The following is a 12054-nucleotide window of genomic DNA, read 5'->3' as shown; positions in this document are numbered from 1 at the left end:
TTATTCAAAGCTTCAAAGGATATCCAAATGGTGGCCTATTGTGATTAGATTGGGCTTCATGCTCAATGTCGAGAAGTTCAGTGACAAGTTTTTGCATTAAATTAGGAGATTCTTTGGTATCTTGAAAGTCAAAGACGCAGAACACTGTTGCACGATCATCAGCTAAAGCTGAATATAGAAGCATGGCTATGATAGTAGCAGAAATGTTAACTGGACTATTGGAAAAACTAGAAATAAAGAATGTAACTCCAGTTAAACTTTTCAGCGACAGTAAGTCAACCATTCAGATAGCTGCCAATCTTGTATTCCATGAAAGAAACTAAACTCATTGAAATAGATCCCCACTTTGTTCGAGAGAAGGTACAAGCGAGATTGATACAAACAGAACATGTATCTTCAACAGATCAGATTGCAGGTATCCTGACCAAGGCCTTGGGAATTCAACAGCATAATTACTTGATGAGTAAATTGGTGGTTAAAAACATATTTCAACCACCAACTTGAGGGGGAGTGTTGAAGAAAGAAACTGTAATTAGTTAGAAATTAGTAGCAGTGGTTAGCTGTTAGTTTATAAAAATAGTTAATCAGTTTGTAAGTAGTTATAGTTTACAATTTAGATATATAATGTCATCACTTTTAAGTTAACTGAGAGGAGATAGACGAAAGTTGATTCTTAATATTCTCTCTCTAACTTCTCAACAGTTAAACTGTTATTTTTAATCTGAGGAACTAATATCGATTCTGCATTAGGGTAATGCCAGTATGCCACCCTTCTGATTCCATAAACATATCTTAGTTTTTGATCGCCTGAATCCAACATAATTATCTTGATTTCACCATAAATATACAAGTTATATTCTTATATTAAAGACAATTTGTTATTAAAAACAACTTCAGTCCTCATCAACCATGCATACTGACAAAACTGCAGCAACCATCGCCGTAAGCCACCTGTCTTTCTAAAACAAGCTACAGTTCATTCGCATAATTTTATTCGGGATCACAAACCATTTGCTTCTTTATTGCTTCTAGTCTTCTTAATTTCCAGAAAATTTGCAGTACATAATTATTAACATTAATATAAGTCGGTAATTAGCCTCCATTAAAATGGTAGGCAGCATGCGAGGGGGGGTTGGAAAAGGAGAAGGGTAGGTTGAGGCAGGGAAGCATGCAGGGTGGTCTAAGGGTTTGGTTGTTGAAGTCCGTAAATCTAACCCTCATGCGCCTTCACGAGAAAATCATAACACATTTCACCTCCAATTTTCCTGGGGTTTCTTCTTTTTCTATTTATAACCGGTTGCAACTCAAAATATAATCTTTGGCTGCTTTCTGATTTTTGTATCTTACCATCTTTCCATGCATTTTCCCCTCCCACTAGGAAAATAGTTGTAACTTGGAATTGATAGGAGAGGTCCGATGCTTATCAGTACAGCTCCGACGATCGGCGGAAACAGCATTGATAGAAAGCTTCATTTCTCCAGGTTAGTTTGATAGGCAATCTCACACACCCATATACAATTCCTTGTATGCTTTTTTCCTTTGAAAATAAATGTTATGGTGATAGTGAAAAGCTCGCTCTTAATTTGTATATCCTCAACTTTCTAACTTTTATCATATATAATTCTTTTCCATTTAGACTATTTATTTTGCTACTGTGAATAGTTCTTATTATAATATAAAGAAAAATCACAATGCCAATAATTTTCATATATATGTGTGCATTTTTTATCTTATTTATCTAATGGTATATGATTATTCTATCAACATATTTTTAGGAAAATGTTAATAAGTTTGCAGTGATACTTAAAGAAATAAAGTACCATTGTGATATTGCACCACTATTAGTAATTTTTTATTGCATTCAGTACTAAAAGTAATTAAATGCAAAATATATATATATATATATATATATATATAAAATAATAATATTTTCATTTGTCAAAAATCTCTTGAGAACGTACCAATAATAAGATGGGTGTATGTTTGATACCTAAGTAGATTTGTTGAGAAAAACCTTTTGTGGAAGAAGCTTGGAGCTCTTTTTCCCTGCTGGAGCGGGCGGCTACCGGTTGGCCGTCGCTCACACTTCCTTTCAGTTTTTCCGACCCCTTTCACTATTCTATAGAATTGAAAAATATTATGGATTTATGCATAAACTATGTACGAAATCTTAAAAATTCCAAAAAACGTGTCGTAGGGCTATCACATTAAACCCCAAGCCCAAAAAGGTCCACATGGAAGTAACCAAGTATCGGATGAATAGATGTCCACAAAAATGGTGGGGCATTGGGCATGCATGTATGCCGCCCACCAACTTCTTAAAATTCACCTGCCAGTCTTGCCTTCTCCACCCACCTAACCTACTACACTTGTGGTCGTATTGCTACCTTTAGTGTTTGCTTTGGTCCTCATCATCACTAGCTGCTTCAATTTTAAACTTGTCATTTTTTTTTCTAAATAAAATTACATATACATATCAAGATTATGGTTACGAAACGATTTCTAAAATTTTAAAATATATATCAAGTTTAAATCTTGTCAATATTTAAATTTAATTTAATTTTATATTAATTTTTAATTATATATTAATTTATTAATTGATTCATTTGCTAGATTTAATTTACTGTTTTTTAATAGGATGCAACTTGTCCTAGCTATTAAAATATTTTAAACTAAAGGAAAAATCAATTAAGCCATTGAAAAAAAAAGAAAGTACTCAATGAGCTCTTAAACATTAGATTTTCCATTAATTAAGCTTTTCTTATTATTAAAGTCAATGGTCAATTGTTAAAGATTAATAACTACTATTTTATCTATTTTTGGGTTATTTTCACTATGTGTACGTCATGCTAAGATTGTGCTACGTGACAAAATTGATATTTTCTATTTAAAATAAAAATATATATAAAAATTAAAAAGTTATAAAAATAAAGAAAATTGTAGAAATATATTAAAAAATTCAAATAACAAAAAATATATAAATTACGAAAAACAAAAAAATTATGAAAAAATAAGAAACTCTATAAAATTATTAAAATTTACAAAATACTAAAAAAGCATAGAAACTATAAAAAAATATATGAAAAAATTATAAAATCATTTTTATTTACACACTAACCATTGTTAACAGTACAATACCTATTAAAATTACAAAAAAAATTATTTAATCCCTAAAGCTATTTATTGTGTTGATCCATCATGGACCTCCCCAAAGTAGCAAGGGAGTTTTGAGATGCAAATTAAGGTTGGGAAATGGGTTGATATGCCAAATAAAATGACAACAGAGACTATATATATATATATATATCTTTAAATTTATCTAGTTATTTTAATTTTCTACTTTTTAATATTTTCAATAACTTTTTAATATTGTTTTTACTTTTTATAATTTTTGTAAATTTCAATTATTTTAATTATAATTTTGTATAAATTATTTTTAATAATTTTAAATTGAAAATATCAATTTTTGCCTTGTGGGAGTTTAACGTATTTTTTATATGGCGGAAACATAATTATTATGATTATGTATGAATTAGTTTGTTGATGAAACATGACACAAACATGTTTTACTTTATGTTCCGAGTCTTAATTATGTAGTGGTAATTAGCCACAACTTGCCTTTTTTTTTTTTTTTTTTATGATTGGTTTGTCAGCATACTTTAAGTAAAGGTACTAAAAAAATAGTTGCCTTTCTCATCCTTCCCTCCCTTCTCTTGCTTCCACGCAAGTAAATTGATACTCTTTCCTCTAATGTTGTTTACTATTTTTTTTAATTTATTAAAATGCTATAACATATATTAAATAATTAAACAAATAAATCAAAGGCTGAGTAAAAATCAAATGGTTAAATACAAGTTTAAGGGCTCAATTCAACACACCCTATTAATTTAAAGACTTTTTAGAATATTAAATATTAAAATAATACTATTAGAAATTATATCTTTCTATTAATAAAAAGTGTAGTTACGGACACTAATGTGACTAATAAAATTTGCACATGACATATCATATGGTAAAATATTTAATTTTTAAAAAATTACACATTAAAAATGAATTTAAATAAAAGAATGTCCAAATTTATATAAATCTATACTAAAATGAATATTATTTGATCATTTTCAGTGATCAAATAATAATAAATAAATAAAAGAGATGTTGATGTTGATTTTCATAAGAAATATAAATACAATGAGTATATAAAAGAATTAATTTTCAGTAACCGAAAGCTTAACAAATTCAATTGGTGGGTCTTTTAGGCTTAATTTTTGGGTTTCAGTGATGATGCATATAAGGGTGGTGGTGGAGTGGGATAAAGAGTGGCAGAGATGAGAAGATGAATTTTCTTTTCCTCAAAGTAGATGGAAAGTCAAATTTGACTATACATATTTGCCATAAATGACGCATGATATTTTTTATCCTATCATACATGTAATCGATTATTTTACATTATTTTTATATATTTTTAATTTACTTTTATAATTTTTATAATATTCTTAACCATATTCAAAATGAACTAAGATAAATGAATTTAGACATCTATTTATCTAAGTTTATTTTTGAATGTACATTTTACTAATTTTAAAAAATATATGCCCACGTATTATGTTATGTGTCAACTTCTATCAACCAAATTAACATTTATTAATAGTCAAATCGATCAATCACATATTTCTAATTAAATTCTTCTATCCCTTAAACTATACAGTGTATATGTCTGTGGATCATTGCAAGATGGCGGTAGCTAATACCTATATAACATTTTGAGTTTTCTCTACTCCTAACAGCTCTTTGATATTTGCTTGCAAAATTTTGGGAATCAACCATGCAACTGGTTAGCGAATTTCACCTTATTATTCTCCCCCATCTTATTCTATACGGATATCTAAGCTGCTAAATGACTACAAGAAAGGCAGATTTTCAACGTCACTTTCCAAGTGAAATGTCGCTAAGAGGGAGAACTCTTGTCTTTTAGAATACATGTCGATTCTTCTTCCAATCTTAAAGACTTATGTAACGTTTGAACCAAATTTTAAAAACCATGAATATGCCCAAATTACTCTTAGTTTTACATAATTTCCACTCTAAAACCATGAATGATTTTGTGAATTACAAATTTTAAAATTTTATTTCTTAGAAAAAATATATTAAAATTAAAATAACTAATATCTTAAACATTCAGAAAACATGATTTCTCTCTCTCAAGTAATCACCTCTAGATTATGGAATAAAAGTTAAAAAAGGAAACAAAAAGTAATTAATGCTAATTTCGATAACACATATAAAGAAATTATTTACATGCAAAATAACATTAAAAAGAAAAACTCATTTCATCCAATAACTTAGTCTATGCATGATATAATAATGTTAACATTGTGTAATTTTGTATGGAGCATGCATGAGTTCAATTTATTGTCTCCGCTAGCATATAGTTGGGAAAATCTAATACGTAGTTATATATATATATATTTGATAAATCTTGAATGAGCAAATCAATGTAAAAAATATGTCCAACTTAAGACTTAAATCGATTCATAATATATTTGGAGTCTGAATCTCATTTACAATAACAATTATATATTCTTATTCCCAAGATATAATCCCTTTTATATATATTAAAAGAAACCAAACATGTAGTATCATACAACAAAAACAATGGAGCAGTCTATAGATGGTGAGCTCCTCAAAATAGAGTCTTTCACACAATCTAGACATTCTATTTCTTTGTATTAGTTGGAATTTACACACACACACACACATGCACATTACGTATACATATTACATATATTCAGAGAGGGGGGAAGAAATAGCAGTGGAATATTGAGCCAACTCATAGGAAGTAATACTCAACCTTTTGCTTCAATAATTTCATTAATTTCTGTAGGAAATTACAGATTTAGGGATTGATACATTTTAATAGACACTACGAATAAAACTACAAACTTTCATTGTAGGGGCAAGCATACAAATAAAATGAGTACAAAACAGTAACACAACCGAGCAATGAAAGAAAGAAAAAGGGAAAATAAATACAAACAAACGTAGAAAATCTAAAAACATCTAATTTCAATATGCATATAAATTTGCAGTTTGATCTGCTAAAGTTGATGCAGATAATGATAATGATTGTTGAAAGAGTTTGGCTCATTCCCAAAACCAACCATTGCAGATATGAGTTCGGTTTCCCACATGTCGCCATGACACAAGTTCTGAGAAGATTCTGCGGCTGCTGCCGCCGGTGCCACCAAATTATTAGGTTGCTGCTCTTCTGGGTGTTGATTAACAAGCAAGTTTTCATTAATCAATGAATCTAGAAACGAGGAGAACATATCTTCATTGCAATTTTCCATATGATCCCCTTCGTTTCCATGGCTGCTTGGTTCCGCCATGATAAGAGTTGCACTTTCAGTGTTCTTCCATTTCTCCATGCTCTTATCAACCTGTTGGTTTTGAGATTGCTGCTGATACCCATGTTCCAGGTTAGTCGGTGTACCATCTTTGGTAGTGTTTGTAGTTTTAATTGTAATGGTTTTTGATGCTAATACAGAAGGATTAGGGATAGGGGGGCTAGGGTTTGATTTTGGAACATGATCATGATTAATCTGTGGCGATTTATGGGTAATAAGGTTCAATGGTTTATGGGTTCTTGGATCTATTCCTTGGCTGATCAGCTTCTTGCTTAGATGGGTATTCCAGTAGTTCTTTATTTCATTATCTGTACGCCCTGGAATCCTACCAGCTATCAGTGACCACCTGCAAGATTCAAAATGGAACAAGTAAGAACCCTAAATAAGAGACTATACAGTATTTTAAAAAAAACCCTACAGAAATGAACAAAAAAACCTTAAATTTAGCTTCTTATCAATGATTTTAAACATGATCCCCGATGTAATAACGTGTAAAACACAAAACCCAAACAAAAATTCGATCTATTTCTGCACGTTCTTACCCTAATCATTAGAAAAAGCAGAGAAAACACTGTTTGTTGTTCAATGTTGGATATATATGAATTAATATTGATAATCTGGGTACCTGTTACCGAGCAGGCGATGAAGGCGAAGAATGAGATCTTCTTCATCGGGAGCAATACGACCTCGTTTAACAGAGGGTCGGAGATAATTCATCCACCGGAGACGACAACTCTTACCGCATCGAAGCAAACCAGCTCGTTTAGGCAAAGTCCGCCATCGTCCTTCGCCTTCCCTTTTGATGTAGTTGGCTAACACTTCATCTTCTTCGGGCGTCCATGGTCCTCTCTTTATCCCAACTTTGCTGCAACAAGGAGTACCCTTGCTGCTTGTTGAATTACCGACTAAACTTGGGTTCTTCATGATTTCTTCAACTATATATGATCCTTTTTCCTGAGTTTTTGCTTTGGGGGATTCTTTTTGGATTGGTTATTTTGCTGGGAAATGGAAGGTATCAAAAGTTTAGGTTTTTATAGGATAGGAACCGAAATGAGGAAAGATAAAACGTGCTGAAAGAGGAAAGAGTAAGAGATAGCCTCAGACTATATACGAATATTTTAAGCGAAACCAGGTAGGAATTAAAATTGTTACAACCAATCAAATAATAACATCTCATTAATTTTTGAAAATAAAAATAATTTTATATTCATATTTCATATATTTTCTTATCCAATTTATTTAGTATGTTTTTCTAATTCAATTTATTTTCCAAAATATTAAAAATCGTTGAATCTACGGAGAAAAGAGAAATTATTTCGGAAATTAAAATTAGAGTGAAATATCTTCATGTGTTTTATTAAACTCTGCTTATTATGTAAATTTTTTTTGGATGAGTATAGAATATTAATTTTATATCTCTAGAAGTTTATAATGTTGTAATATATGTTATTCATTTTATATTATTTTTTCATTCAGTCTCAAGTTTTATTTTACCTAAATTATGTAAGGATTTTGTATCCTAGAGCCATCTCGGTTATTAATTTAACTGAAATTTGTAATGTTGATTTTGATTGTAATTATTATTATCTATGTAATTATGTTTTTTTTAAGATATTTCTTTTATGTATTTTTTATATTTTTATTTAATTTTAATAAACACTTAAATTTTTAATTTATATTAGAATAAATATAATTAATTGATAATTTATAGATAAAATAAAATTTTAAATAAATTGTTTAATTTAATAAAGGTTTATTTTGATGAAAAAATTGAATTAGATACCATAATATAAAAATACTTATTTAAGAAAGTAATACTTTATTGATTCCTTAGTATTATAGTAAACTTTTTCTATATATAGTATAATAGTCGATATTTAATATGAAAATTTTAATTATTTATATATATATATATATATATATATATATATATATATTAGGGAAACATGGTACTGTCTGTTAATGGATTTTGAAGACGTACGTTGAAAACCAACAAGCTATATGCATTTCATGAAGTATTATTTTCTATCTCCTTTTAGGTTAAATACGGAAAAACAAAAGATTTTCCGTTGCCTTGTTAATTTTATGACACATTGTATAAAATTAATTATTTTTATGTTTATTATTAAATTATTTAGTTTATTAGGAGCGAAAATTTTAGATTTTATAAGTAGATATATGTATTAAAATATATTAAAAGAATAAAATTTTGAAAATATCAATTTTATTAAAAATGCTATTGGTTTTAGATATTGACTTAAAATCTAGTATATTTAAATTTACGAATTACGACATGTATAATTTGTAAAACCTAAAATCGTATATAATTTATATAAAAATACGTTGAATTAAATTAATTTCTCTCTCCAGTACAGTTAGCATATTGTGGACTTTGCTTTTACTACTACTTGCTTTATTTGAATGGGCGGCGGCATGATGACATGTCAAACTCTTCAAACAAAAAAGTTGAGGTAAGGCAGTTCTTCTTTTCCTAATTTTATTTAGGATAAGAAAACGGGTAAGATGACTTGGGTGAATTATCCAAAAATATTGAAAAATTTGAAAATTTATTGAATTAGGTCTTTTTTTTTTTTTAAATTTATTGGATTAGCTAGACGTCTTTTCCCTAATAGTTATCTCATAACAGTTACCCTCAACGGTCAAATTCCAACAGCTCCTCTTAGTTATTTTATTTTCCTATTTAAACCTTTAATTTCTTACCTTTTCAATTCACTCTGAATTCTCTTTCAATGCATTTTTAATCTTCTCTCAACTCTCATTTTTTATTAAATTTGTATTAAGGGTTTTTAATTAATATTGTATTATGATTTTTTGTATTTATTGAAATTAGTAATGACAAATTCTCTAATTTGTTTGGATGACAAACACATTTCTACCGTTCAATTGCAAATTGTAAGAAATTTTTTATTATATTTAATTTAATTTAATATAATATTTTATTTTTATATTGAAAATTAATATTTTTATTTTTTTTATAATTAGCCGGAAAATCGAATTTTGGAAATGTGTATTCACAATCTATTCGCTCCTCCATCGTCTTTAGTCAAACCATACTTGAGAGATGCAAGATTTTTACACGTGGCTTGTATGGGTAGGGGTGTAAATTGGACCCTGCACTTATAGGTGCGTTGGTGGAAAGATGGAGACTCGAGACACACACATCCCATCTTCCATGCGGCTAGTGTACTATCACACTCGAAGACATACAATTACAGCTCGGGTTATCAATGGATGGGCTGGTAGTGATTGGATCAATTGTCGCTAGTAATTGGAGAGATGTATGCAAGCAACTTTTATGGAGGGTTCTGGCCACGATTTATGGAGCCCAGATAGATATGAGTTGGTTGAAAAGAAATTTTATTGGGCTTAATGCGAAATCGAGTGAAGCCGAAAGAGAACAACACACTCGGACGTAGGGGTCTCTTAATGCCAAATAAATTGCAAAATCTTGTCCATTTAAGGTGATTCCTAAAACTCATGAACTTTAGAGAAGTAGGTGGACTCAGTTCGAGGTCAACTGTATTGGCGACATTGTACTAGGAGATGTGTAGGGAGATGCAATCATAGAAAATTAAAATCGATAGTTGCATGCTCCTATTGCAACCAAGGGCGTGGTACTTAGGGGTGAGTAAAATTCGATTCGATTCGAAAAATTTGATAAAAAATTCAAATTTTGAATTAAATAGTTTGAGTTATTTGAGTTATTCAGATTAACTTGAATAAAAAAATCAAACTTTTCGGTTTTTATTTAAGTTATTCAGATTAACTCGAATAAAAAAATCAAACTTTTCGGTTTAACTCGAATCTGAATTACACAATTCGAGTTATCCGAAAATCCGAATAAAAAAAGGGCAAAACTACGTCGTTTTGATAAATGTTTACTTTTTCTAAAGTTAAAAGTCAAAACCATTAAGTTAAAAGACAAAACTACGTCGTTTTGATAAATGTTTACCTTTTCTAAAGTTAAAAGGCAAAACTACGTCATTTTGATAAATGTTTAATCATTAAGTTAAAAGGCAAAATCATTATATTGTTTATATAGTTAAATAATATTGTACTTCGTCTACTAGTTAAATAATCAGTCCATGTAAACACAACATTGAGTATAAATAATAGGATTCGTTAACTCAACTCGACTTGAATAAGGATTTTTTTAACTCGATTCGATTCGATTCAGAAAAAATTCAAATTGAATTCGGTTGCTAAAATAGGATTCGTCAACTCGATTAAATCGAATTTTTTTTACTCGATTCGACCAACTTGATCGAATGCTTACCCCTAGTTGTACTGACTGCAATTTTTACATCATCGAGTGAACTACCCTTATACATTCCCACTCGTAACAATGTAAAATTCATTAGATAATATATTTACCATAATAAAAATTATTTAAATTTTAAATTATTGTATTACCATATTATTTCAATAGGTGGAACCATTGATCGAGTTATGTGGGACTACTAGAGGAGCTTCAAGATATACGGTTCCTATTGGATCAACGATTGGAAGCGAAGATATGTATTTTTAAAATTTCAATTATATAATATTAACATAGTTGATTTTAAAATTAATAGTAACTATATAATTAAAATTATTATTATACTATAGTTTGAATGGATGTTGTACTCCGATCCGAGAATTCAAGCATGCATCTCGTCCGAATTCTTGGTGAATCCTAAAATATGGCACGTAAAGGTGACATTGGTAGTTTATCCTATGATGGAGATGTATGAATCTGATAAAGCTATGCAACAGTTCAGATTTAGGTAAATGTTTCCATCGGCACTCTAAGACATCGAATATTTACACAATATCGACTTACGGGGGAGAACCAATGAAAATTGAGTTGAATTCCATGCGTAATATATCAACATTTGGAACCATAGGTATGACTTTATACCTAATCGCGAACCTATTATTGCTCGAGAATTAGCTTACGGTCCAGAGTACATGTCATGGTTTAAACGCCATGGCAAGCCATATCTACTATCGGAGGAGGCGAGGGGTAGGCAACGTCATATGAGGAGGTTACGACAAGCGTCTAAGAATCCAAGGTCTGGAGAAGCTACCAAGGAGGGTTCATCATCTACACCAATGCAAGAAGAAGCATCGATGGCCGCACTACCCCTCGGTTAGTATAGCTTGACTTATTCTAGTTATTTTACTAACCTCGTCATTTTTACACAAGCGTCACATATTGCACCACATTTTCTTGTTTCTACACCATCTCTAAGTATTATTTTTGGACGACCACACCCGCCCCCACTATATTACACTCCAATACCATCGACGTATCAGACGACAACGATTACAACGATGATGTATACGCTGACTATGTTTGTGGTACCGACGAGAAGTCTGTATTTTCTGTCATCACCCAATATACTTATACGCCTACGTAGGTAATGTCATAAAAACCTCTAGGATCATTGTTCTACCAAGGTGAACCATCTTCGCAACCAGCTCCGCAACCATTTGTTCGTAGAATAAAAGAGACACGATGGAAACCGAAGAGCACATCGCAATCGACCACAGATGAAAGCAAAGTTGAGAAGGGGCGAGAACCACAACATGTACCCGAGGGTGAAGGTGACGATGAAGGTGAAGAAGATGAGCAATCGGAACCACA

At 30.4% G+C, this 12054-nt stretch overlaps 1 protein-coding gene and 1 long non-coding RNA gene across 2 annotated transcripts; one reads left to right on the top strand and one right to left on the bottom strand.

The window, feature by feature from the left end:
- The first annotated feature begins 1078 nt into the window (after positions 1 to 1078).
- On the top strand, positions 1079 to 7343 carry LOC128284263 (uncharacterized). Its single transcript, XR_008274653.1, has 3 exons — positions 1079 to 1481; positions 6167 to 6476; positions 7044 to 7343. It is a non-coding gene; the product is annotated as an uncharacterized LOC128284263 (long non-coding RNA).
- LOC108472569 (transcription repressor MYB5-like) lies at positions 5838 to 7343 on the bottom strand. The gene is made up of 2 exons (XM_017774115.2): positions 7030 to 7343; positions 5838 to 6750 (listed from the first exon to the last, which is right to left on the bottom strand). The coding sequence occupies exons 1-2, from the start codon at positions 7326 to 7328 to the stop codon at positions 6096 to 6098; spliced, it is 954 nt and encodes a 317-aa protein (XP_017629604.1). The 5' UTR covers positions 7329 to 7343; the 3' UTR covers positions 5838 to 6095.
- Positions 7344 to 12054: the final 4711 nt, after the last annotated feature.

The sequence above is a fragment of the Gossypium arboreum genome, chromosome 11, assembly GCF_025698485.1.
Source record: "Gossypium arboreum isolate Shixiya-1 chromosome 11, ASM2569848v2, whole genome shotgun sequence".
NCBI lineage: Eukaryota > Viridiplantae > Streptophyta > Magnoliopsida > Malvales > Malvaceae > Gossypium > Gossypium arboreum.
This window is presented reverse-complemented; position numbering and strand designations above follow the sequence as displayed.